Raw genomic sequence first — 27,750 nt, forward strand, 5'->3', positions numbered from 1 at the left:
TCTACAATAGCATAAAGATGAGAACTGGTGATGAGTCACATTGAAGTGACATCAATCAGGGACCAAACAAAACAAACAGGATATATATATATATATAGCACTACTCTTTAGTTTGAAGCACTTTCCCACTTTCCTACTTTGTTACCTTTGTAACTCGCCTATTTTCATATAATATATATTTAAGAAATAGGTGAGTTACAACGATAACATTAATTCAGGGGGCAAAGTGGCTCAAACTAAAGAGTATTGCTATATAAATATACAAAATTACATTATTAAGCGCCACTTGAATGAGTGGGAGAGCCAGGTAGGGGGGATGGGAAGAAGGCAGGGTGAGCTACTGCTTTAGCAAGTGAAGTTTAAACGGTGCTTTGATGAGATTCACAGTTGGGATGGCTTTGATTGTTGTGGGCAGCGGGTTCCAGTGGAGCGGGAGTGTAGGGCAAAAAAGCAGAAGCAAGAGGAGACACAGGAGGGAATAGGACAGTGAAGTTGAGTGTAGAGCAGGAACAGAGAAAACAGCATGGTGAGTAAACAGAGATACAATCAGACAAATACTGAGGAGCAAGACTACTGATAGCTTTGCAGACTAGGAGAAGGAACTTGAAAAGGGAACGTTTGTGCATGGAGAGCCAACAAACGTGTTGTTAATGGGTAGAAGTCGTTATGGATCTTGGTAGAGAGTGTGGACCGCAAAGTTGGGGACTTTGTCTAGCGGCAGAAATGAGTAAAGAGGAAGGCTAAGGAGTGGGCTCGAGCAGTGGTCTAGTTAGCTGGGCACGAGGGTGGAGATTAGAGGTTTGTAGAGTGGTTAGTAAGAAATTGACACATTTTCAGAATGTAGAAATGGTTAATACGAGCAACAGAGGCAGTCATAGTGATGAATTGTATCAGTAGGAGGTTGCTATCAAAGAGGACTCCAAGGTTGCGAGCCTTGGGAAATGGAGCATTATGCTTCGGGGTAAGGAGGTAGGAGAGAGGAGGGTACGTTTGTCATTGGGGGCCGGGAGAAAGATGACTTCTGTTTTTCAAGAGTTTCACATGAGGCAGTGGAGAGCCATTGAGTGATGAATTGCAGTAGGACAGTTGGTAATTTATTCCGAGATGGCCGGGCTGAAGGAAGGACAGGAGCACAGGTTTTGAGTGCTATTAGCAAAGAGGTGACAGTGAAAACCAACGGCCAAAGGAAAACATGTCTTCCTAGGACGAGGTATAGAGGGCGAAGAAAAAAAGTCCAAAGACCGATCCTTGGGGGATGCTGACAGGAAGAGGGGTAGGGTCAGATGTTTGCAAGTTCCAGGAGATTTTAAAGAATCAACCTTCCTGATAGGAGGCGATCCTGGCAAGAGCAGAATTGCAAAATCTAAGAACCTTGAGAGTGAGAAGGAGAAAGGATTGGTCGACAGTGTCGAAAGCAAGAAAGAGATCCAAAAGGATAAGTTTGAAGTGATGAGCATCAGAGAGAAAGTTGAGACATACATGACAGCAGGCTCTGTGGAGCGTTTACTACAGAAGGCAGATGGAAGTGAAACGCCAAGGCCATTATCAACAAGTTTCTTAGCGGTGTGGTTAAAGACCATCCACTCGAGGACCTTTGAATAATGGGGAAGGAGGGAAATGGGCAATAGTTTGTCAGGACATTTGAGTCAGCAGAGGGTTTCTTCCATAGGGGTAGGACAGTTGTAGATTTGAAGGAGGCAGGGAAGAGTCCAGTGGACAGAGAGTGGTTAAAAAGCTCAGAGAGATGAGGTAATCGGTTACCGGCACTTTTACTGCACCGCCAAACTACAAGTCTGCTGGTGGGGGTTACCTGGTGGGGGAGCTGGAGGTAAATCAAGCCCCCACTGGCAAAACACTGCTTGTATTACTGACAAACCCCTCCATGGAGTTCAATGGGACTCCATGAAATGGGGATTTACCGCCTTTTCCACCACCTGGAATATCCTGGTAATAGCGGGATAACAGGTGGCAGAAACTGTAGGTTAGTTTGCCAGTATCGTGCCAGAATTACTGGCGGGATATTGGCAAACTTAGAATGACACCCTAAGTCTTTTTTATCATTGGGACACACAGATCAACAGGAGCGCAAGATGGGTTGGTGCTGTGAAGAATGAGTGCTCATTGGAAATGAGAGGTAAGACAGAATTAGTTGAGAGTAGAAGGGTTAGGGTAGAGATCTGATAGCCAGAAGGAGGGTGGGGAAGAGAGAGAGAGAGGAGGCTTGTGAGTGCCACACACATTAGAGATTTCAGAAAAAAAGTAGTGAGCAAAGTCATTAGAAGAAAGGAAGGAGGTAATGGTTATTGGCTTGGGAGGTGTGAGCAAAGTTTGGAGGGTAGATGACTGTGAAGGGAGGAGATTAGGTTTGTGAAATAGGAGGATTTGGCAAAGACAAGTGCAGAGATGAGGGCAGAAAGGGAATTGTATAGGCTAGGAGTAGGGTAGGGGTTTGTGATTTGCACCAGTGTTGTAGGTCACAGCGCATGTTTGTTTTGAGGGTCTGAATCTCAGGGGTGATCCAAAACTGCAAATAGGACAGAAAGGTGTTTATGTGAGCAGAATAGTGTTGGTCAAAGGGAATCATAAGTGCATAGTGAAAGTCAGAAAAACCACAGTTAATGGAAGGGGCATGAATAGGGAGAGATACAGGCGAGAGGTCCTCAAATCATCATGGTAAGGGGAAAAGAGTCCTGCTTCATTTCCCTCTTAGTCATTGAAGTGAGGAGAGAAGGAGTAGAGGGTGGAGGGAACACGATGCTAAAGTGAACAATGAAGTGATCTAAGGGAGAGGGGTCAATGGAGAGGTCAGAGGAGAAGAGTGCATTAGAGAAAGGCTACGTCAAGAGAGCTCCCTCCAGATCGGGTGGGCTGGTCATGGAGGGAGTAGAGGGATTGGTCATAGGAGGGAGGGATGTTCAAGGGAGGTGGCTGCGGAGAGCTTGGAAGGTTAAAATTACCCCGCATAACCATGGGGATGTGGGTAGGAAGTGACTTAAAGAGAAGTTTCAGGTCAGGGAAGAAGGAGAGATCCAGAACAGTGAGAGGAGTAGGAGGAGGAATGAATAGTGGCATATTGAAAAGAGGGAGAGGTCATGTCAGACAGGGTCAGGGCGCAGTGCGTAGGGCCATATTGATAGGTAACTGCAACCACCACCCTCCCAAGAGGTCAAGGACAGCAGGAGAAGGTAACAGAGTCAGTATGGAGAACCGCTAGCATAGCAGAGTCATGATGGGACATCCAGATTTCTGTAATAGCAAAAAGTGAAAGTTGAATAATAGGTGTTAAAGGGAGCAGTGAAGTATGAAGACTTGTGCAGAGGAATTGTGCATTCCAGAGGCCAAGTGAAAGAGTGATAGGAGGTGAGGAGAGGAGCAGATGTTGTGCGGTACGCAAGCAGAATAGATGAGTTTGGAGATCTGGGAAAACAGGAGTATCATGTTTGAGGGTTGGGAGTGGAAGGGGAAGGAGGGTGATTGGGTGCAGGGAGAGTAAGTAGAAGTTAGAGTAAGTAGAAGTTAGACAGAGTTGAGGCTGGAGGTTATGAGAGAAGGGAAGAAGAAGAGTGAGTACATGGAGGAATGAGGAAGAGTCAAGGTGCATGATGGAGGTTGGAAGAAATGGGCATGTGAAAACAATGAAGAAAGGGTTTCCGACCATGAGGGCGAGAGTGTAGGTTGGTGAGCAGAAAGGGAAGGGGTCAAGGTGTAAGAGTTGAGTTGGGCTCCAATGGGTATATAGGTAAACTATAGATTGTTAACAGGCACCAAACAGAAATGTTTCCTGGTTCTTTGAGGTAACAGAAGCTCAGCTGTTTATGGGTGTAAAAATCCCTTTGTGGGGAAGCAGGGGTCAGGCAAAATCTTGACTTGAGCAAGAGTTCTGGCCCTATGCCCTTTCCAGCCCTGACAGGCCCAAATGGGGAGTTGCCCTTTGCTTCTTATCGCCGTTGGCTGCAGATGCCTGGGCTGGACACCTAGGGGAGACTGAAAAAGGGACACAGTGTGTCACATGACTCTCTGGGAACCAATCACAGTGCCCCAGATGGTTTCCAGATGTCCATACAGGATGCAGGCAGGGTCCTGGGGGCGGTAGGCCTAGGGAGATTCATTTCTCAGGCAGAACCATTAGATGGCACACAGAAACCTCTGGGAAAGCAGGCTGCTTGGCCTGGGAGGGTTTTATTTCCTCCTTCTCAAGTGGAAATGGGTTCTGTTGGTAAGGACTGTGCGCTAAAGGATGAAGGACTGGGAAGGGACCCTGGTTCTGGCTGTCTAAATTGTGGAGGACAAAAGGGCATGCACCTGAAAGGCTCGCGAACAGAAGCTCTCCATTGTACATGGGGACTGAATTGGGCATCTCTGGTACACATACAGACATGAATACTCACAATCGCATCTACTCCACAATCCAGGCCTGGATGGCTGAAAACTGGCTATGCCTAAATAGCGAGAAAAGAGAACTCTTGCTAATTGGATCCACAGCCACACTCAGTAAACTAGGTGCGCAGTACAGCGCATTTACAATAGACAACATCCCCATTACCGTGTCCCAAGCCATCAAGACTCTAGATGTATACCTGGAAGCTAGCATGACCATGGACAGACAGGTTAATGCCATCGCTTCCTCAGCTGCATACCACTCCAAACTAATCAATGCAGTAAGGCCATTCTTGTCACAAGACAACTGCATCACCATTGCAAATGCCATTATAGGATTGAGGCTACACTACTGTCACATACTCTATGCTGGCAATTCCCAAAAGAACCTGTCTAAACTTCAAGTTGCTCAGAACAATGCCTTGAGGGCCGCAACTGGTACAGATCGCAGGGAGCACATCTCTGGGGTGAGAAGTCAGGTCCGTTGGCTGCCCGTCAAAGAAAGGATCCTCTTCAAAACACTGGCCATTGCACACAAATGCATCCATGGATTGGCACCTACCTACTTAGCTCAGGGGATCACCAAAAAAACACCCTCCAGACCGTCCAGGTCTGCGTATGCCAATCGCCCCATTGTTCCTCATACACGAAGAGTTAGAGCCGGTGGCTCTAGTTTCCCTACCTTGGCTGCAACTCACTGGAACACCCTCCCTGCCCAACTCAGGATGATCGAATCACACACAACCTTCCGTAAAGCCTTGAAGACTGAGCTTTTTGCCTGACTTGCCTCCCCCCATCGCCCAGTTTATGACTGTCTCGGCTTACTACACCCGGATTGTAACCTTCTGTAATCGATGTAACTGTTTTACTCATTGTACTGGGCCGCTATCTTGTAACCCTTAAGCAAGCCTGCATACATATCCTTCTCAGTGACTCTATGCCCATGGGTTGCAGCGCGCTATACAAATGCTAAAATAAAATAAATAAAAATATGAGGAAGCACAAACTAGATGCTATAGAGAAAGTACCTGCTGGCTAAATTGTAGCCCTACCAGTATGTGCCATTGGTAAATGACACTTTCTCTGTTGATGTTACACTACTACATCGGAAGACATGATTGATTCCTGCTGGATGCAAATCTGAGTTTAGCGCCTAAGTCTTGTGCTGCAGAAACATGTGTACCATGCTCGTCTCTCTGAGTTTTGTCCATTGGGTGAGGGAGCCGGACGTGAATGTTCAGTTAGATGGGGGTCAGTGTTTTGATAGGGCACCCTTGGCGTGGGTCATGGCATTCATGCAGGGGGACAATGCCTTTGGATCTCCCTGTGCTAAATTGCGGTTCTGGCATCTCCCTTTATCAATTTGGGCACGTGGATAGCTTCTCCATATCCCTTTGCTAGCATCACACAGCTGGCATCGATCCTGGTGGCTGCATGGATCCCATCAAAGATGTCCTAGGCGCCAATACCATCAAATCATGCAGTGAACAGTTCAAAGTGGGGGACAGGCCAAGTCATAGAAGCCTGCAATGGCACCTACAGCCATGATGTTGCCCATGAGGAACTTAGGGTTTTTCCCTTTTAGCTGCAAGAGTTTACCTCACCCTGTAAGACAAGAGGAAGCCAACTGGGCTGTGGAGAAGCCAGGTGGACCACGTTAGGTCCTACCATCTGGCAGGATTATAGACAACAGAGTAAGCATGAGAACTCACATACCTGACAACAAGGAAAACAGACTGTTTCCTGTTTTCCACCCAGCCAGACACCTTTGCCAATCCATGATGGCAGAAAGAGCTTATAATTGGTTGAACGCATCGTCCCATCTCCTTAGCAGCCCCAGACTGATGCATAAGCTAATGAAAAGCTAATGACCAAGGTGAGCAGAAACCTGTAAGGAACGATCTGAAGAGAGGTTGTTTCTCAGTGTTCTCCTTGCCGGATGCACAAAGAGAGATCATTTGAAGGCCAGGTTTCCAAAGGCAGGCAAATGTGTTTTCACTGTCCGGTTCCTATGATGCAGGACTCAATACAGAGGCGGACAAAGAGTGAGTCCACAGAAAAAGATCCTAATAGGCAGTGTCAGCAGACATCTGATTGCCTGCAGTAGCACTCCTTAATGGCATTTACTGACTGCTTCTGAAGTATTTTGACCCAATACACCAGCCTTGCAGTGCAAACCTGACTTGGCCAAACATCCTTATCTGTGTTGTAACAGATGGTGTGACTTATATTCAATTGTAACAAGTGTCAAAAAAGTAATAAAAACAACACATTTCACAACTACCAATGGCCCCTCTCCTCTTTCGCACAGATACACCTTTGATTTCGCAAGATGTGGGTATATATTCAGTTAGAGTAAAAATGGTTCTATGTCATCATTTCGATTTGTGTAGGTCGCCTAACCAAAAGACCGATTTATTTTTCCGATGTTAGGCGTCCTACAAAATTCTAAATAATAAAAATGTGTCACCCCACACCCCCTGTTCCCAGATTTAGTTTTCCCTCCCCTCCCAACGAACACCCAACACACACACACAAACACACACATAGACACCCGTGCTCCCTCCTGGCCGCTTCTGGTACTGGCGTGCCTGTCAGCCCCTGGGTGTACCTCAGGGGCTGACAGTTCGATTTAGAAAGACAACTCTGTGCGGTCACAGAGCGGTCTTTCTAAATCGTTTCTTTTTTTCGGTCTTTTTAAAAAGGTCTCTTGACCGAAGACCGTAAACATATATTGGGATCATCATGCTTATTCAATATATGATTACTCTGAGACTTTAAGGTGTGAAGACAGTTGGTAAAAATGAACTTTTCATTCAATCTATAAAGGCAGGCTGGGTTCAGACCACTGATTCAGTGACAACAGCATCAAAGTGCTAGAGCATTTTAAGAGTCACAGTTCGAAATGCTTTGTGGTCACTCTGCACCCATGCCAGGTATAAGGATCAGTGGGGAGAAAGATCCACACAATTCCTTCCAAGTCGTCTTAAGCTCGCATACACAACAGAAAATACCCTACTGCCCCTAGATACCAGACAGGGTCTCCCTACCTGAGCTCACAAGAAAAAGTGGCAGGATATATTAAGCAATGTTTGGGTATATACCATGAACAGAAAGATATGCATAGACTGGGAAGAATCAAAGACAAGAGCGGCAACAGCTGGAAATGCAGCCAGTGAATGCCACCCACCCAACCATAAGCAGAATCAATAACTCACAGAGCTGGTTTGACACCGACAAGCAGCAGCACGCGGAGGGCAATGCGCTTGTGCAGGTTCCAGTGCTCCACTGCAATCGCAACGAGTAACCCTCCAATGAAGAGCATGTTTGTGTCTTTCAAGTACTGTGCGCAGACCTGTAAGAAAGAGACGAACAAGGTGTCAGAGAAGGCACTGGGCAACTCATGAGACAGCAGGTATGTAGTTCTGACAAAGCAGAAAGTCGGTTTGGCAATGTGGTCACACATAAAAAAACTTTAAAAAGTTTAAAAAATAGCATTGGGCTTCGTAAATCTTTTATTGAGGCCCCTATCCTGGCACGGCGAGAAACGGTAGAACTGAGGCGGGGACAGCAGTGAGCTGGCAAGGGTTGCTTTGTTACTGGAAGTACCTCTAGACACTACAACTGGGCTATGTGGCATTGGCAAACCTGATGCAGATGGCACAAAAATGTGCCAGACTTTAAAAGGCCTGATAGGTTAAGCATATACAGAACTTCCCGTGGGAAACTGACAGAAAGGGCCCTGGTCGTGGCACAGCAGGCACGGATGGCATTGGCCTGCCCAAGTAAATTTATATGGTAGCAAACATGGCTGAAGTGCATATATCACTAGTTCTGGACTAACTCCTCGAGCTGCCACTAGGTTTAGCAAAAGACAATATAGCTGACCAGTTTATTTTAAAGGAACAGCTTAGAACCCTTTTAAATGTACCTTCATTACAATTCTCCTAAATAACCTCAAATTGAACCCTATTACCACATCAATGTTGTACTTATTGTAGGCCTCCCTTCTGAGATGAGATTGATGGAGGTCTTCGTCAAGGTCCAGCTGCTGATACATGATGAAGATCATATGATATTCAAATAGCATAACTGAGCTTCAGACCTAGGCATGTCACTGAGACATTTTTTTGTGATTGGGATCGTCATTGCTTCCTATATCTTCATGTGACTTTATACTAGCAACTGTATAATTTAGAATATCATAGCAGTGTTACAAGACGAACATTTACACAAATAACGTAAAATACTGCTCATTAATGACCCAGCAAAAAAAAAAAAAACATAAACACTTTGAAATCCTGCAAAGCCTCAGAAAGCACTTTATTTTGTATGTAATTTTTATGGACTACAAATAGCAAGCCTCAACATTCACAAACAGTGCACAATATAATTCATCAGACACTACAGTAAACAAGGCATACACATGCAGACTCATTTCAACATGAAATCAATTATTATTTTCGGAATCTTATCTTCAAATTCGATGAAAAACGTGCATACATTTAAAAATCGTCTTTGCATGCCAACCATTCTCATAAACAGATGGTTCCAAAGTACACTCCTCAAACATGTCAAGCCACTCATCATGAGATGGAGTGACAGCATGTCGCCAGCATCCACAAATCAGCACGCTGCACAACTATCACTGATTTGTTAAAAAGACATATATTAAAATGATAGTAAGTGGGTAATTCACGAGCAGTCAAGAAGCATCTGAATGTGATCTGCCTCTTGGGCAAGTAGAACATGTTCTTGAAAAACACAATTCATTCATGTGAAAACCCCACCTAAAGTACTAAGGGAGTATCTTCCATGACAATATTAAGGAGAAGCGACATATAATTAAAAAGGAAACACATTCATCAACAGGAGCTAATACCTCTTTACACAAACAAAGGAAGGAGGCATTTTAAAGATGTAATGAGAAATTGTGCAGATCAGAAGAAACATCTAAAAAAATCTAGACACGTATTAATGTATGGCAGATCTGCAGCATCATCAATTGGCTTTTGTTGAAAAGCAATCCCTGGCAAATAAGCCCAGAGGGGAAAAAGACAATTACCCAATTGGAAAAGAAGCAGCAGATCCAGATGGCCTTCTAAACAATTTCCTACAGAAATGGCCCAAGTGTCAGACAACACCATCTTTATTTATGCATGGTGCGAAGGGCAAATCTTGAGAGTTGGAATACTACAAAAACATCCATATATCCAAAATGTTAATAAAGATATAGACCTATTTCACGACTAAAATCTGACATCAACATTTTGGGGAATGTACTAGCCACCCGTTCCAACACAACACTCCCAAAAATGATAGTCAGCGAACAACAAGAATTTGTAGCAAGGAAGGAACTACTATTCTATACAACTCATACACATATAACTGCAGTAGACAAGAGTAGGTCTCACTAACCATTCACACATTATATGTATGTATGCTAAAGAGTATATTTGATCTGGGGGAGTAGGAGATTCTCTGGGAGGCAATACAAATAAAAGGTGTCAGGGCAAATATGCACCAAATCATCAGAGCATTCCACGAAGAACCACTGGCTCAGATGACGATTAAAAGTCAATGAAGATCCCCACTTTCCATTGGGGGAATGTGCCATGGATGCCCTTCATCTCTGCTTTTATGTGCAATGTTTATCGAGCCATTCATTAACAACATTCGTCGCGATAAAAAAACAAAAAGGGATTTAAACATGGTGTGAATATTTGCTGAATATTTAATTGTGTATTCTCAGAACTTTGCTGATGAATGACCTACAATAGAAGGCATACTTAACCAGATTGTCAAGATTTCAGGTTATAGGATCATTTTAGGGAAAATTGTCAGATGTATGTGGAACATTATCTCACCTGGCAGAGGTGCAAAAGCATGCAATTGCTCAGAGATCCATGTCATAGAGCAAAGACCTGGCATAAAAGATCCTGGCTACAGTAGATTTACTGCAGATACCACTGAGCATGACAGACCATGTGTGACATTGCGCACAGCAAGGTGACACTAGGCATGGCAGAGGTACCACTGCGGTACATGGTGGACGTGTACAAACGACACCATACTAGGGAGGTGTTGCAAAGATGGGAGTGAGCATGACATAGCAGTAACAGATTGTGCCAGCTGCGGCTGAGCCAGAAATATAGCACCATGACTAATAGAGATGGCACACATGGCTAAGAGTATGACAGAACTGGGACAACTTATAATTGACCTGGCAGACCTGGCACAGATTGCGCCTGTCATGGCACAGATTGCAGTGGCTCTGGGAAACCTTGTACTTGGAGAGGTTATGTTAAGTTACTGGGATTTATACCACTCACTGCTGCCATTTGCATGGTCTCCCGGTGCTCTGGTGGATCTGAAGGATAAAGCCCAGAAAACATTAAGCCTGACATTCATAAAACTGGATATGGAAGACCTGGCACAGGTCATTGGCAATGACAGGGTTGGTGCGGACGGGAGTAGGCTTGACAGGCCTGTCGCAGAGATCACAACCTCTTCTCTCTCTCTATCCAACACACAGCAGTGCATTTGAAACACGTGATTGATCTAAGATTGCTTGCTCCACGTCATACCTTTCCTCCGCCTTCCTTATCGTGTCACCTGCTGATCCCTGGGCGCCTCCAGTCCTTATCTGATTTCCTTATTTCCATTTTTTCTGCTGTCTTTTCGTCCTACTTCGTGGAACTACCCAAAGCGCTATTTGTGGACACTATTATTTACAAATCTGGCCTTCCCCTTGGTCTCTTCACTGATAAACGGCTCTTCTTATCTGCCATAATCCATCTATGACACAGCATATTGTCCTGCTATCAGGCACTGCAGAGTCTTCTCTTTCTCAGACTGATCCTTTTTGGAATATCTGCAAATCTCTCTCGACCTACCCTGTCCTGCACCTTGATTGAAACCATTTGCCTCCTCACCCATCCATCTTCTAGCCATTTCCTGTGCACTGGCTTCCCCAGACATTTTTCATAGGGGTGGCCACACTGGAAATCTTGGGGTGGCACACCAAAACAAAACTGAATTGGCCGGTGGGGGGGGCCAGCGTTTTTATAAGGGTGGCCGTGGCCCCTCTTAGTCACCCATTGATGCCGCCCCTGTTCCTGTGTCACTTTGTGCCCTGTTGTGCCCTAGGTGCTATAGCTGGCCTCGGGCAGCACTAGTCACAATCTCGCATTACTTCTTTATTTATTTTATTTTATTGTGTTCCACAGTACAAATGTACTTTTAACACATTACATAAAAGATGTACATAAAACCAATGACACGTAATTAGATCATACAAATACAATTCCAAATTCCCATTTCATACAATTTGCCAAACAAACATATAAAAAGAGATATTATCCCGAAAGAAACTAAGACTTAAAAAAGTATTGCAGTGTTCTTTAAAAATTCTAAAACATGAATACACAGTCTCAGTTCGTTGCAGTTTAAAATTCTCCTCCACAAGTCTTCTTCAGATGAGTGCCCTCTCCCAGAAAAATTTTGAATCCTCAAAGTTTCCAGGTTAGGACACCGACACATAGGTGCTTCAGAGTCTCAAACTCAGTCTCGCAGTGGCGGCACAGTCTTTGATCTCGTGGAATGGTAAGGCGCCTGCCCACTATTTTGTTAGTTGGGGCCAAATTCAACCTCATTCTTATTAATTGAGACCTCAAGCTCCTCAAAGGGTGTTTTTTCAAGTAGGGAGCGGGCACGTTGAAGCTTTTGCAAGTCCACACAAAATGATCCCCAAAACATTTAGCGTCCATAATCGTAGATCTCACATTTGACCAAATGTACCTACACCATTTTAACTTAGCCACTTTTGGTGTAAGGCCCAGTTGTTCGAGCGAGATTCATGCGCGTAGGAACATTGATTCACAACTTAAAACCCAGTTGTTAAGGACTCTGCAACAACCCTGTACCCTTACCAGGTTAAGTTCCTCCAAAACCGAGGCCGTTGGGGGGGTTCAAGATGTTTATGAAGAGCTGGAGTTTCGCCCAGTCCACCATAGTGTTGATGGGGGGCTGTCCCAGCTAAAACAAGATCCTGCAAGAGGAACTGACTGTGGCACAAAACATCCTCCAATTTTGGCCAATCTATAAACTGACTCCTAGTTTGGGCGCCATAAATTAGTTTGGGAACCAGTTGCTGCTTATATAGTTTCAAGGCAGGTAGGAGTGAATATCTACTGAATTTGCCATTGAACACTCAGAGCTTCACAAGTGCCCCAAGAAAGTTAGCCTTCAGATCTTCTTGCGGCTCTGATCCTGTAACTTTATCGTAAACTGTGAGGCCCAAATAAACAAACTTGTTCACCACTTCCAGCTTGCCATTTTCAAGAGACCAGGGTAGAGTTTTACAACTCCCCCCCCCTTTTAGAACGAGCACCTTTGATTTGGTTGAGTTTAACGAAATGTCCAGACGCCCCAGAAATCCCTCTACTGCTGATAAAGCTCTCTGCAGACCGATAGCTGTCAAATCACATAAAACAATGTTGTCCGCGTACAATAAGTACTGGATTACCAGAGAGCCTAACCTAGGGGGGAAAGGTGTTAAATAATCTAAGGTGGCCCCCCAGCCCCAACAAGTAGAAGCAAAAGAGGAACAGAGCCAATACACACCCCTGCCTCAAGCCCCTGTTTGTCTGATTCTACGGGGTGTAACTGCCAAAAGCATGCAGCCTAACTCTGATCTTTGTGTCTGTGTGCAAGGCCTCCAGGATACCCAGCAAAGCAGCCAGACACCCTTGCTCGTTTAGTTTTTTCCACAAAAGAGACCTGTTCATCAAGTCAAAAGCTTTACTATTGTCTAAAAAAGCTATGAAGACAGGCCGAGATTGGGTCTTGGCTTGGTGTGCTAATTGGTCTAAAACAAAACAATGTGTAGCAGTACTCAGACCCTGGTGAAAACCTGATTGAAAAACGTCCAAAGTCTTAGATTGCAATGCCCATTTTTGCAAAACTTTCAGTAACATTTTCGCAAAAATCTTATTTGAGGCGTCCAACAGGGATATTGGTTTGTAGTATAATGGTGAGGACGTGTCTCCCCCCCCTTAAATATCACAATTATTGTAGCCGCAGACCAGGTCCTGGGAAACCTTTTGTTTGCAAGGATACTGCTAAATAGTTCTGAAAGCACTGCTGACCAAACTGCCATGTTTTCTTTGTAAGTCAAGTTTGAAAGGCCGTCTGGCCCCAGCACGTTTGACTGCTTGGATCTCTTTATCAAGTTAATGACATCCTCCAGGTCCCAAAACCATAGCCCCCCGCCAATCTGCCTGGGACCAGACCACTGGGCATTCCAACCTTTCTACCCTGTAAAAGTCGGAAAAGTAATCAACCCATGCTGTATCACTCACCGCCTGTGCCTGCAAGTAAGCCTGAGTCCCTGATGACTGTATTCGTTCCCAAAACTTCTCTATCTTATTTCCTGACATACATGCCAATATTCTCTCGGCGTCTTTGATCAACAGCACAAATTTCATACCTTTCACCCAGTTCCTATAAGTTTGTCTTAATCTCTGTACCTCGTCCTTATAATCTACCGGCGAGGACCTTTTAAGGAACCTCACCTCTCTGCAATTGTTTTTTGTGTTCCTGTATCTCTAGATTAAAGGGGTGGGTTCCTTTCAACTTTATCTCGCACTACATGTGGAGTGACACATGAATAATAATTTCCCCATTCTAAGCTTCATACCTGTTCTCTGATGTGAATCTTGACACAGTTCTAACGTGAAGCTATCCGGTTGGCAGTGAGGTTTGGAAAAGTTGACTCGCTCATGTTTAATCTGAATTGTGGATGAAGGCGTGTGTCAAAGCTCGACGGGGGCCCCAGTCCTATACATTAGTAGGGGCGCATCACCAGTTTATAATATGTGTACCCTGGAGGTGTTTTCCAGACGGAAATGGCCTCCCCCTGAGCCTCTCTGCTGGTGGCACCCTAGGCATTCGCTTACAAATGACTTTTGGTAGCACCAGGCCACGTTTATCAAACAACAAGGGTGTACTGTCATCTAATCTTAGACCAGAGCCTGGCTCTGCTGATGTCTTCCCCAAACCTGAAGTTGCTGATCCACATTGTGTGACAAAATGCCTACTGCTCAGCTATAGCACAGACAAGATTCCTGGCTAAACTGCCTGCTCAGCCCCACACTACTACTAAACTAGCAGTGATCCCAATGATAAAGTTAAAACAGACATAGCCCTCTAGGTATACCCTTTCCACCTTTGAGGAACATTGGCCAAGGTCAGGCTTTACCCTCAGGAGGGGTGTGAAGTGATAACAGTAGCAACCCAAACAGCAATAGGCACAAAGCCTCCAAAATAAAAGAATGTCCACTCAGGGTTTACTAAAAATAGATATACTTTAATTAAACAATCAAGAATGCAAATAAATAACTAGAAAAACACCAACAAAAACACACCCCTCTGGAAAGAAGACAGAACATGCACACCTTGTAGTGAACAGCATTCTGGGTACTTGAGTAGGACTGATCAGGCACGTCTTTGCAGCTATGTCCCATTAAACTAAAGGATATGTGCCAGTTTCTCAGAACTTATTTGGGGGGAAAGTGTGGAGATGTGCACATCATTTCGGACCCTGTCCACCAAGGCTGTCACACTTGCATTTACATCTCACAGACAGGGATAGAAATGTATTTCTTTCTCTGGCATTTCACCAAGACAGGCAATTAAAGGGCTCATATCTGTGAAATACTCTGCGAGGTTGTTGGGAGCCTCTCATACATTAGTGTTGAGGGCAGGATAGTGCATCTTTGCGCTATTGTCCAGCCGCTCCTGAAATGCTCAGTTCATCTTTGAGAATAAGGTAACCTGAGCATTTTAGCAATGAGCGTACATGAAATGAGTGCCTTCTTTGCGGTCCTTTTGTTTGTGCACATCTTTTGTGATTCTGGCCCTATGTCTTTTCAAGAAAAGGTTCAAAAGGGGCTTAAAAGTCATTCTGGTCCCAGGGGGACAGTGCCTCTAAACATTACTTCGTTCTTGATCTTGGGTGGTTTGACAGAGTAGCATTGATCCAGGCTTTGAGCCGGCTTTGAGACAGGGCTCTGTGTGGTTTTATTCAGCATTGAAAGTGGTGCAGTTCCACAGGCTCAGGTATGCAGGCACGTCAGGTTCAGGCAGTCTTACCAGTGGGTTGAGTCGCTGTGCAGTTTGATGGCTTCTAACGGTTTGAGTCAAGGTTCGAATCAGGTCGAGGAGAGGCCCTATTGGTTAGATGCAGTGATCGAAGAAGTGGTGGCGGCGATAAGTGCTGCTGGTGCGATGCAGCGTCGACCGGGTTTAAAGATGCAGGCAAGCAGTTCTAAGTCGCTGACTGCCAAAAGCAGCACTGTGGGTCCTGTCAGCTTGAAGTGTTTTAAAAGTAGGCGGGAGCTGGTTCAAAGCTGTGCAATCAGGATTCCAGCTGCTTTTGACCTTATGGCTGCTGCAAGTCCTAATCCAGTAGCTGCAGCAGAAGGTGAATCCTTCATATGATGTTCTCCGAGTCCAGGGAGTTGCACTGGCACCTGCAGGTGATCCTTCACCTGCAGAGAGGAGCCTGGTTCCAGTTCAACAGCCTGAGTGGCAGGAGGCCTTAGTCCATAGCAGTTCACCCCCCATGATCCCTGGGAATGGTTATGGACAGAGCCATCCTCTGCCTTGGATACACCTGTCTTCACCTTTATGGCAGAAGATTTTGGAATGGAATGTCCCCTCCCCCATTAGGTTTCCAGAGATGTCTTCCTCTTGGTGTGTGGGAAAGAATCAAGGGGGAATGAGAGACACCTTCCTTGCAAAGGTAAGCATCCGCAGGGGATTGGACAGGACCAAACCTGCTGTAAGGGGGCCAATCCTTGGCCCTTCATCAAGTGACCCTTACATTCTTCCATCATACCAAGTGCACATTGTTCTGCAGGAAATGGAGGGGACAGGAAGGAACGAGAGTCCACAGAAAAGCAAGGTGGTGGTACCCTTTCTCAGGTCCATTTTATTCTCTTTTGCTACCCTAACTCCACCCCTTCCCAAGTCTACACTGTAAAGGTCCTTTGGAGTGCTACACCCGGGTTTGAGGCTGGCCTTTGTTATGCAAGTGCTCCTTTGATAGCAGGGCTAAGTGGAGGTGTTACCCTTCCTCTCAGGATATCAGAGGAAGACAGCCACCTGGCTATTACTGGAGGGTGGTGAGTGTGCACAGCCTATGTTAATATCTAACTCTTGTGAAATGATTTAAAAAATCTGGTGTTGGTGCAAACCCACTAGAAAGGTGTCTCTGTGAAAAGCACTCACAATTTAGACAAAAAGACAAACCCTTGGCTACAAAGTCAGCAGCGTGGGCTGCACTCCAAAATACTGCGTTGTGGTGTGTAATGTTCTTAGTAATTCTGAGAAAGCATATGCATTTGAAATGTTCAAAAATACTTTATTCTCATTATTCTTAAAAGATGTATCTTTAAAGTGCAATTAGATGTTCAATCGTAGTTGGCAAATGCAAATTGGGCCAATGCATTTCGGACAAACAATTGTCCTTCGTCAGGGCTCGTTTGATCTTTTAGCTAGATCCAATAATCACAGTTAATTATCCGTAATTAATCCATGTACGTATACATAATCCACATGAGCATCATCACACCGAAATGTATTACAGTAAGTACACGTTATAACCCACAAATATAGCAAGCATGATATCACCACACATTAATATAATGTTGTTTACTGCCCAATACATACGTTATGCCATGTTGTATTAATAGGAGGGAAAAGGAAAGAGATAACACATAATTATTACCTAATCAGACAAGTCTTATAATTATTATTATTATTGTTTTATTGTTTAATCAAAATAAGATTTTACAATACATTGTTGCTTGAGCATTTCATCAGGCGAACAAGACAGAAAAAGGCGTTGACAATGCTTTGACAAGGCTTTGACAATAGTGGCAGGGTCCAAGTGAATGCATTGGGTTTTGAGAATATTTAACTATTTAGTGACCACTTTTGTCATTTAGTAGATTGTTCTCGATGTGTTCAATCATTTTGGCCATTGCAATTTTCCATGCAGTTTTCTCGCCTCCTATCAACCGACACCACCATGTGTCCTCCTCGGCCAAGATGTCAAAGCCTGCCATTTGTGATAGATATTGTTGTCTGATGGCCCTGGTGGCTGAGCAGAGCATAATCAGATGTCTTAGGGTCTCTTTTGGTGGATGAAGATCATTTTTATAAAAACGGCAGCTATTAGTTAGTGCCTGGCCTCGAATGTAGTGGATCTCATTCGTTTTGCATAGGTTCAGACGTGCTCGCAGAATTAAATTTCATGCCTGTCTGCTTGGACATTGTTTGACATAACTTTGCAACTCGTTTCTTTTTAGCGTGTTGCTTGGTAGATGGAGAGTAAGTTTCAGCTTTGCAGCATTGTCTATTGTGGAGGCCCAATCATTGTCTTTTATTTTGCTTAAGATTTTACATGGATTGCTGATGAGTTCTTCATCATTTGATGCAATGTTATTTAGGACCACTTGATTTTCATTTTGCCAGGCTTTTAACATATCACAATTTCCAGTGTCCATTTCGAATTTCAGCAACCTAAAAACCTCGCTGCTGTGGGCCATTCTACACTTCCTGTATAGCATAATAGAATTACAGGTCACTGTACATTCTAATGATTGCAGACTTAATTCTCGTCTGATGGCTGCCCCTGGTGTGGAATTCGGTAGGTGCAACACTTTGCGCCAGAAGAGTGCTTCCAACTTGGACCATAGTTGTTTTGGTATTGTGGGCATTGCTTCCACGCCGTATGTTACTGTAGGCACCACCTTCATTTTGTAGAAATTTATCGTGGGTATTAAGGAAAATTTTCCAAATTTGCCATCGATGACTTTAGCTTGTGCGGCTAATTTTTTAATCTTTGAGTATAGTTCCACTTGCATGGCGATTTCTTTTCTTGAGCTGTCCATGATCACTCCAAGATATTTGAATTTTGTAACAATCTCAATGTTGGTTTCATTATATGTTTTGTCATTGTCTAGCTTTCTGTCAAACTGACCTTATAGTGCACTCAACAATGGATGATATCTGCAAAAGATATATATAACAAAAGTATGTACTCTTTTGTATACTGCGTTTCTTGATCATCCAAGACATGACTATTCATTGATGTTTGTTAGGTGAATGTTTGAGTATCTTACCTAAATGGTATGCCGCGTTCAATTCATCTAATGCATTCCGTACTCGCAATGCAAAGAGCATTAGCCACCATCTTCGTTTCTATGACAACACAGAGCAGCCAATATCGACAACTGCTTCACTCCACGCGCCCTCGCATTGTTTTTTTCCAAGCTGCAGGCAATGCCTATCAGGTAAGCGGTAGGATCATAGTACTCATTGCGAGCACAGACAGCTCATACTTGCAGATAGTTTAGAACAATAGAATGAAACAAATGAATGTATGTTTACACAGCACAGCAATTAGACATGTTACTAGACAGGAGGAACGCTGATTAATTGCCACGATCGTTTCATTAGATGAATTGAACGTGGCATACCATTTTACTTGGCAGACGTCATGTTGCATATAGAATGAATGTCCTCTTTATACTGCCTGAAGGACCTAGGTATGTGTCAAGCCACAAAGGCCTACTGGATCTAGCCACAATAATACAGCACAGAGGTCCCACGCCACCATGTTTGCAACCATTTTTCCAGAGCCTTCCTTGAACTAACATGCATGAAAGCCACACTAGCTCCAATGCCCCTGGGTGCAAGGCTGGTACTGACGCCCCCAGAGGTGATGCTGGCCCAACGTCTCCAAACACCCTGCTGGTCCTGGCAGCCAGATATCAGCTGACTGGAGAGTCACATGACACTGATCACTGCCTGACTGTTCAGGGGTAAGAAATGCTTCACTGCTGCATGTGGAGCCAGATGGTAACATTCTCCTGAACCTCGTATGTATAGGATATTTTTGCAATTGTTTTTATCAGCGGCGACGGCTAGTCAACTCTGCTGTTGTATATTGGTTTGTTTTTAAACTGAAATGCATTTCTTCTTCAATGGATTTTGGCTCGAGTTTGTTATTTTCTGTTTTTTTCCACACATACCCCATCTGGGTAAATTGTAGTCAGTTAAAAAAAAAAATCTGCGATTACCTCAGTGACGAGCCCTTCTCCTCTCGTGCATATGAGCTAGGAGGAGACAGAACAGAGCCAGTACCCAAGTTCCATGTGTGCATCAAGAGCCATTGCGCCACTATTCGGAATGGACCAAGGCATCACCCTCAACCAGAATAAAATCTCTGAATGTCGAATTCCCAACCAGGAATGCATGCCGTCTCGGACTCAATGCGCTCAAGCTGAGATTGTCCGATTCGGTGATGCCCCACTGCTACAGATTAAGCCCATGACCACGATCAATCTTGGGGACCAAGGTCTGCAGTACTCGGGTGATTTATGGCTCCAGTTTGCTGTGGTTTCAAGGTATGTCCTTTCACCAAGATAAGTGAGAACATTGGACCACAGCAATCCATACTGAACAAGGCACTAGCCCAGAAGACGACAGCCAAATACAGCCTACAGGGCACACTTTTGGCCCCTCCTTGTGCAGATAACTACAAAGAAGACACTCTCAATGCCTCATAAAGCAGAGCTGGCGCTTGGATCCAAATACCTCTGAAAAGTGACACTTTTCATGACCTAAACAAAGAATAAGCACTTACATACTCTACTTACCACAAACAAAGCAAACAGCAGCTACATATGTTGGCACATGTAAGTAAAGCGCCCCATCTACAGATTAAACATGCATTACACCAGAACTGTTTTGGGGCGGGCTCAGGATTTTCTCTTCAGTAGGGCTGTCAGACACAGCAGGAGTTCTAGCCTAAACCTACAGAACAGAGCGAGTAGAGTCAGTGGTGGTTTTTACGCCAGGAAAGCGTGTCGATTACGTGCTTCTTGCTAGGCTCCTCTTCTGGCGAATTCCATTCTTCCACCTATAACGGGATGATTTCACAGTTTTGGTTTCAGAATTAGTTATATTTGATGCAGGTGGTTTTGTGTAGTACACACATTTGTAGTGGTCACTAGTCCAGATCCGTAGACGAGCCGTGCCCAGAGCGTGACAGAAACCATAACATCTTTGGAGGAGGTGTTTTGGGCCAATAAGAGGAGCATGGTTTCCTCTGAAAGGCCCCTTTGTTGAGGCTGCACACCCAGGCCGCAGGAGGATCTGCTTGCATCTCCATGCCCTCATGCATTGCATGAAGAGAAGTTCCTACGACCGATCCAGTAATCATCATTTAACCAGTATTCCTGTCTTTTCTTTTTGTACTTCTTTTAATTTATTTGCCACACCATCGCTTCAGAAGCCCACCATTAGATTCCAGTTCCATAAAACCCCATGCTGTGCCCCACCCCATTTGAGGGACTCTCTCCCCTTCCCCGGTCCACCTTTCAACACCGCCTCCCAGTCTATATACATTGAATCCCTTGAGCCTCTGCACACAACAAAATCTATCATTGCGCATATTCTTTTTTTTTTGTTATTGTATATCTGGTTTACACTAAAACCTTTTACACTACAAGAAATAACAGTATACACACAATAAATATAAGTGAAAAATCTACAATCACACAATATAAAGACATTTAATTTTAAGTAACTTTGTCATGAAAATGATTTAATCCATACAGCTATTGATATCTTCTTTCATATCATAAAATGTCACAGAAAAAGAGCACCCTACATGACTCTCTCTGCTTCAGTCCAAATACAAAAGGCTGCCGCAGTAACAACCAAGGAGTTCCCAGAATACACCTGTGCCGTATTGATCCGTCTCTATTTGTTCCATGCTACTAACAAATTTGGACTAACCTTTGTTATACAATTTCCCCAGTGAGGAGCAAGAAGTTAGAATGTGTCAAGAAGTTACATAATCTGCATATTGTTTAACCGTGCCCCAACATAATCAAAGGTAGGTGGCAGGTTAAAAGGAAGGCGCAGCATTATGAAGTGCCTTAACAATGTAAATGAGTGGCCTAGGAAAACCTTGCTTTAAAGACTCCTGATATCTGTTTTTTTTGTAAATCATCCATAATCCATACTCTACCCCAAAGGATAGCCCAAATGAAAAGGTGTAAGAATATTAAAATCAATTCAACAATGAAAGCTCTCCACCGCATGAACAAACTCGTTGATCCTATCAGTAGGAGCGGAGGTTGCGTCAATTATATACAAGAAGAGACTGAATAATGAATTTACGTTGGTTCTAAGTACAATGTGCTGCGGGCTAAGGAGGCCGAGCCACGTTCGCAGCAGATTGCCTGGCGGGCACAGAATTTGGTAGCCCTAAGCTAGAGCGCCAAAGCTATGTTGTTCTGGGATACCGGGGGAGTCCAATGCAAATCTCTGTGCTGGGATTGGGTTCCAGCTGTAGAACCTTCTGGTCAGCACTGTGTGGCGGGAGTGTATCGACTTTTTCCAAGTAAAGCAGTAAAATAGTCAGTTGTGTTAGTGCCAGGGGATGCTGCTGACTTCTAGCAGAAACGTTCGTGTTTTGTGCATGGTGGCTGAAGAGGTCCTTCAGGGTTGCAGAAGCAGAGAGGCCAACGAGGAATGTTCTCGATGCTGGCATGCGTTCAAGAACTTCAGCTGAAATGGAGACACAGCTGCAGGAATGGTAGCACTGGGAAAAGTGTGGGCAGACACCCAATAACAGAGAGCAAGTGAGAAGGCCCTCAGGGGTTATGGGAAGTGTGCCACCAGAAACAACCTTACAGTGCTAGTCAATGTATGGGGTGCCAGGCTCTGACAACTTTGGGCCATCCCACTTCTTCAGGTGCTCTCTATCGCTGCAGTGGGGTGAGTTCTGTGATCTCGACCAGGTAGAATCATAGGGTGGTGGAGGCACGTGTCAGGCTTTTCCCGCTGACACAGTGGAACTGAGCACGGGTCCTGGCTCCTGATCTCACTTGAGGAAATGGAAGCCGGGTTCCCAAAAGTGCCTGCAGAGAGTGATGGATGATCTTGCAGGCCTGTGTCGTCAGATCAGGTGTCCTCTTCCATATGATTCAGAGTAACTGGAGAAGACCATCCATATTGGTGGAGACAGTGCTGGAAATGGGATAAATGTACTGGGGGAACCCTCTCATCCTTGGAGGGGCGGGCCGTTTTGGTAGAGGGTGGAGCTGGCAGGCCGGGCCCCCAAACCAGCTCATGCAATACAGGATCTCGTCATAGAACCCAATCCTGGCGATTTGCATAAAAGCAAAGAGCGTTATCGGAGCATAAATGTCCACAATCTTACATTTGAAACGTGTCTTATAGTGATTTAGTAAGAAACACGTTTGAATGAATAATGGGAGTTGGGCTCTGCACCATTGATTGGTCATACTACTCACCCTTGGAAAGAAAGGTCTGTATATTGCAGGACATATATACATGTTTGGACCACTGCAACCAGTATGTGAGCCTTTGGCTGTTTATGTATTCAGTTTCCCCTGCCACATCTACTGAAAGTGTCGGGTTGTTGAAACGTGGGTTGCTCGTGCATGTGATAACTTGGCTTTGCGGAGTATTCTGTTCTGCAGCCGAGTTATCACATACACAAACAACCTGCGCTTCAAGAACGGACTGCTTTCAGAACACTCCCCAGTGCTGCAGAGTCTCCCGAAAGCGCGATTGGCACTGCCGTGTGTGATAACGTGGCGACAGATCAGATCTGGCAGTGTCGTGGGCAAGCCCGTGTTTGTGGACAAGGCAGTGACCTCGCTCTGTCTTGTTGCGGCCGATTTCCTGCCCTGGGGGCGGAGAGAGAAAGAGAAGCCTAGTGATAGCTGCTGCCCATGTGGTCATCTGAGCTCAGCACTGTGCCCCCGAATCCAAATCACAGAACTTCATGTCACCCAACTCACCCTCCTTTGCAGAGTTACCCTCTTTGATATCATCTTCGACCTCTAATCAAGCCTAATGCTGCTGTTGAGTTCACTCTTTCTGCGCCCACCTTGGAAACCTAACAGGTTGGGGGGACCAGACAATGAATGGCCTGCAGATCTGTTCATCGGGGTCAGTTTTGGGGTGGTGCAGAGCTAGATAGCTGTCATGACATGATATTATTTATAACGCACTTAATACCCAGAGGTTTCTAAGCGCAGACCCAGGGATCGAACCTGTGTTGTTCTGCGTCGTCTTGCTTCCAAGACGAGCATGTTGCCTCTGAGCTATCCTCCCTAGACCTCTCTGTTAGTACTTTCAAGGCAGAGGCGAGGTGCAGGGAACGAAGCAGAAGCAACACAGAAGGCAGCGGATGATTGCCTAATACAATGCACGCCGCTATTGGCTAAAGTAAAAAGTATACATTGTCAAAATACAAAAGTATCCAGTTCAAATCTGTGGCAAATGTCACCCCTATAAACAAGGCTACCGTTCTGAGCTCTAGCTTGAAATGTTTGTATTTTAATGTAATAAATGCCAATATACATAGACTAGCAGCTTGGAGACTAGTTTGGTGTGTTCATTTGCCAGCCACAGAGCTGTGCACACCTTGAAGGTCACATGGCTGAATCCAGAGATGAATAACGGGGACCGCTAAAGAAGGGAATAATAACATTTGTTATCAGCACTTTGGAACTGTGGATACTCACCACTATTGCAAAGGTCTGCTATCGTGATTATTATCAACACAGCTCTCTTGATATGAAGTGGTGGCAGCTTCCTTGTTTTGGAACAGGAGTACCACAGCGCAATAAGGATATGCAGGCTATTCTCATTAATCAGATGCCAATAACCCATAGTAACCTTTTTTGACCTCTGGATGCTTTACGCAATCTCAGTGAGTTAGCACTGTAAATTGACCTTCGCTCAAGGCATCCATTGAGGTGCTTCACGGGTAGGTTCTGTCACACCCGCAGCAAGATATCAGACCAAGCGCACGTGACGCTGAGGCTTTTGATGTGCCAAATCTGAATTATTGCAGATTTTCTGGATCCTTTGAGGCTGGAATCAGATATGACTGATTCCAGCTTTATGTTTTTCTTTCTTTCCACTCCTTCCCCAACCAACTCCACCAAACCCCTCTTCTCTTTCAGTGACATCACTTAAATAGAAGTTATCAACCTCCTCAAAAACCTAAAACCCTCCCTGTGCAAAGGGGACGTATGTCCACCCAAGCTCATCAAGGAATGTGCTGACCTTCTCGCACCACTTCTGACAGCCTTCATCAATGCCTCCTTCAGAACAGGCATTATCCCTGCAAGCCTAAAGGAGGCCTGGGTTTGCCCCCTTCTAAAAAAAACAATCTAGACCCTTTACAGCCTAACACCTACCGACCCATAACCACTGTGCCTTTCCTCCTTCAGATATTGGATAAAGCCGCCCATAGCCAGATCCAAAACTTCCTTGAAGCTCATTCCATCCTCGGATCCAGGCAATATGGCTTCCGCAAAGGACACAGTACGGAAACAGCTCTGGTGGACCTAAAAAACCAGATCACCCAAATTATGGATAAAGGCAAGCCAGCACTATTGTTACTCCTAGAACTCTCAGCTGCTTTTGATCTAGTGGACCACAAGAATCTCACTTGACACCTTACCCATTCGGATAACTTCTCCAATGGAGCAGCTCTCTGGGTCACCTCCTTCTTGGAAGGCAGGGCAATGAAGGTAATCTCTAACACAGCCAACGCAGCCCTCACCACCTTCCACTGCAGAGTCCCACAGGGCTCTTGCACAGCACCCACACTGTACAACTTGTTCACAAAGCCCTTCTTCGACAAGCTCGACGCACTTGGTATCGCTTATACTAACTATGCTGACGATACTCAGGTACTCCTACCACTCACCGGATTGTATAACAAAGACACCAAAGCAATCCACCTAATATACTCCACCATCCAGACCTGAATGGCGACCAATGACCTCTACCTCAATGGGGAAAAGACCGAAATCATCATTTAAGGTCAAAAAGTGACACTAGCTAAACTCGACAAGCACTACTCTAACCTCACCATTGATAATACGATTATCCCTGTCTCTACATCTGTGAAGACCCTAGGGGGGTCTACATAGACTCCACACTATCCATGACTAGGCAGGTCAGCGCCATCACCTCCGCCTCAGCGCACACCACTAAGCTTATAAACGCCATAAAACCTTACCTATCCAAGCCCAACTGTCTTTCAATAACTAGAGCAACCATTGGTGCCAAACTAGACTATTGCAATGCCCCTCTAGCAGGTACATCTGAAAAAAGGTATGCAGACTCCAAATCACACAGAACAACGCGCTACGAGCAACATTAAGCATCCTCAAAAGGGAACATATTTCCCAGGCCAGACAGGCAGCTCACTGGCACCCGGTTAAAGAGCACATCACTTTCAAAATCCTCACCCTCACCCACAAATGCCTCACCCTCACAGCACCTTCCTACCTATCAGAGACTATATCTAAATCCACTTCCACACAACTTATTAGGACGCACTACACAAACCTGCTTCACACCCCACGCATCAACAGATCCAGAGCTGGCGGGCTAAGCTTCCCCCACATTGCTACCAAATTATGGAACGCATTACCCACTGACATTAGAGCAGAAAACGCGCTCCTTGCTTTCCGCAGGAAACCCAACACCTCCCTCTTCATCTCATCCTTGTATGCTCTGCTCTTTTTCATGCCTATACTGTAAATTGCATCTGTCTTTAAATCATCTGTAACTAAGAAAACTGTCTGTAACAAGCGGCATGATGCCTCCGGGCTGCTGCGCGCTCTACAACTTCGAATAAATAAATAAATAAATATGTTTCACTGACTATTGATGGAGGTTGAACCCCAGACCATAAGCCCAGCAAAATGGTGGTTGGCTGGAACAGGCTTCTAGTTGGTGCACAAACAGATACACTGTTAATGAGGCGCACATGGCATCCTGTGGCTAATTTAGTTATTAGGGCCTTTATCAGATTGCACATTTATTAGATGAGCAACATATCTGGTATGGGAGCAGTACAGGACACTCCCCTACAGGGAAGCATCACCTTCCTGTGGATGTCTTTACCCCCGAGACCAGAGGCAGGAAGCGAGAGGTAACTGAAACGTTAGTACCTACATGGCGGAAAGGCAGGAGGGGTCCCAGGTAGGGCAGGATTGAGGCTAAGGTTCTTCCTTCCCAAAATGTGCAGATCTTTTTTCTCCATAACCTTGTGGATATGCGTGTTCCTTGCTAGCCTAACCTGTCCCTTGTACTGGTTGAAACATACTGATAGGACCAGTATATTGGCCTAGTCGGACTGTACTTGTCTTGTGATTTGGTACATTTGCCTGGGTTGTCTTGTTATGTGTGTGCCTTTCTGCCCATGGGCCGCTGGCGCATTTTAAATATTATGTTACGTTATGTTGACTTATACTGCACACTGTTACCACCAACTGAGGCTGTCTCCAGGTGCTCTGCACGTAGCTATGCAAGAAAGAGGACAGGGTGGGTTAGTGAGGGTAGAATGACAGGATAGATCCAGAACCAGGAGACAGTGGGGTGTGTGTGTTGGGCTGCAGATGGGTTGATTGTGTGCACTGGCTTGTTGTATCCTTAAGGATGAGGCCCACTGCATTCAGTTGTTTTTTGCATGATAATGTTTGTTATGTTGGTTGTGTGTTTTTGTGTTTTATGTGTAGTTTGTCTGGTAGTTAAGGTTGTGGTTGTGTGCACTGGCTTGTTGTATCCGTAGGAAAAGATCCAGTGCCTGGAATGGTTTGTTGTATGCAAGTTCTACTTTTGTTGTATGTGTGTTTGTGTATATTTTGGATTGCCCATAGTGTGTATATAGTACATGGGAGGTGTGTTGGAGGGGAGCAGGGTGGCTGTTCTATCTAAGTGTGACACATGGCTAATGTTCACAAATCTATCAAAGTGTGACACAAGGCTAATCCTCCCAATTCTGTCTAGTGCTACGCATGGCTAATCTTCACAATTCTATCTAATGTGACGCATGGCTAATCTTCGCAAAACTATTTAATTGTGTCGCCTGGCTAATCTTCACAATTCTATCTAAATTTGACACAGGGATAATATTCACAAATCTATCTGGTGTTACGAATGGCTAATCTTTACAATTCTATCCAATATTACGAATGGCTAATATTAAACTAGCCTCGGGTTCTTGGTTAAAATTATGCGCAAGTACACTATGTCCTGTGTTTCAAGAGTGCATGGCCACAGGGCATGGCTTGCAATTCTGTAGAAAGGGAGAGCTACCCGAATGACTCAAGTTGAGACGATAGCCAGAAAGTCAGATAAAGTCATCTGCTGGGGCAGGGGGAGCTGGAATAGATTGTGAAGGAGATGACTATATCACCAATATGTATTCTGTGAAAGTACACCTTTTAC

At 44.8% G+C, this 27,750-nt stretch overlaps 1 protein-coding gene across 1 annotated transcript in view; it reads right to left on the minus strand.

Moving 5' to 3' along the window:
* Positions 1-27,750, minus strand: part of LOC138488402 (solute carrier family 13 member 2-like) — a 418,056-nt gene that overhangs the window by 282,055 nt on the left and 108,251 nt on the right. The window contains exon 3 of the mRNA XM_069615342.1: positions 7,596-7,732. Coding sequence (XP_069471443.1) covers positions 7,596-7,732 — 137 coding nt within the window. The remainder of the gene's footprint in view (positions 1-7,595; positions 7,733-27,750) is intronic.

Source organism: Ambystoma mexicanum, chromosome 9 (genome assembly GCF_040938575.1).
Source record: "Ambystoma mexicanum isolate Mex_15411 chromosome 9, UKY_AmexF1_1, whole genome shotgun sequence".
Taxonomy (NCBI): Eukaryota; Metazoa; Chordata; class Amphibia; order Caudata; family Ambystomatidae; genus Ambystoma; species Ambystoma mexicanum.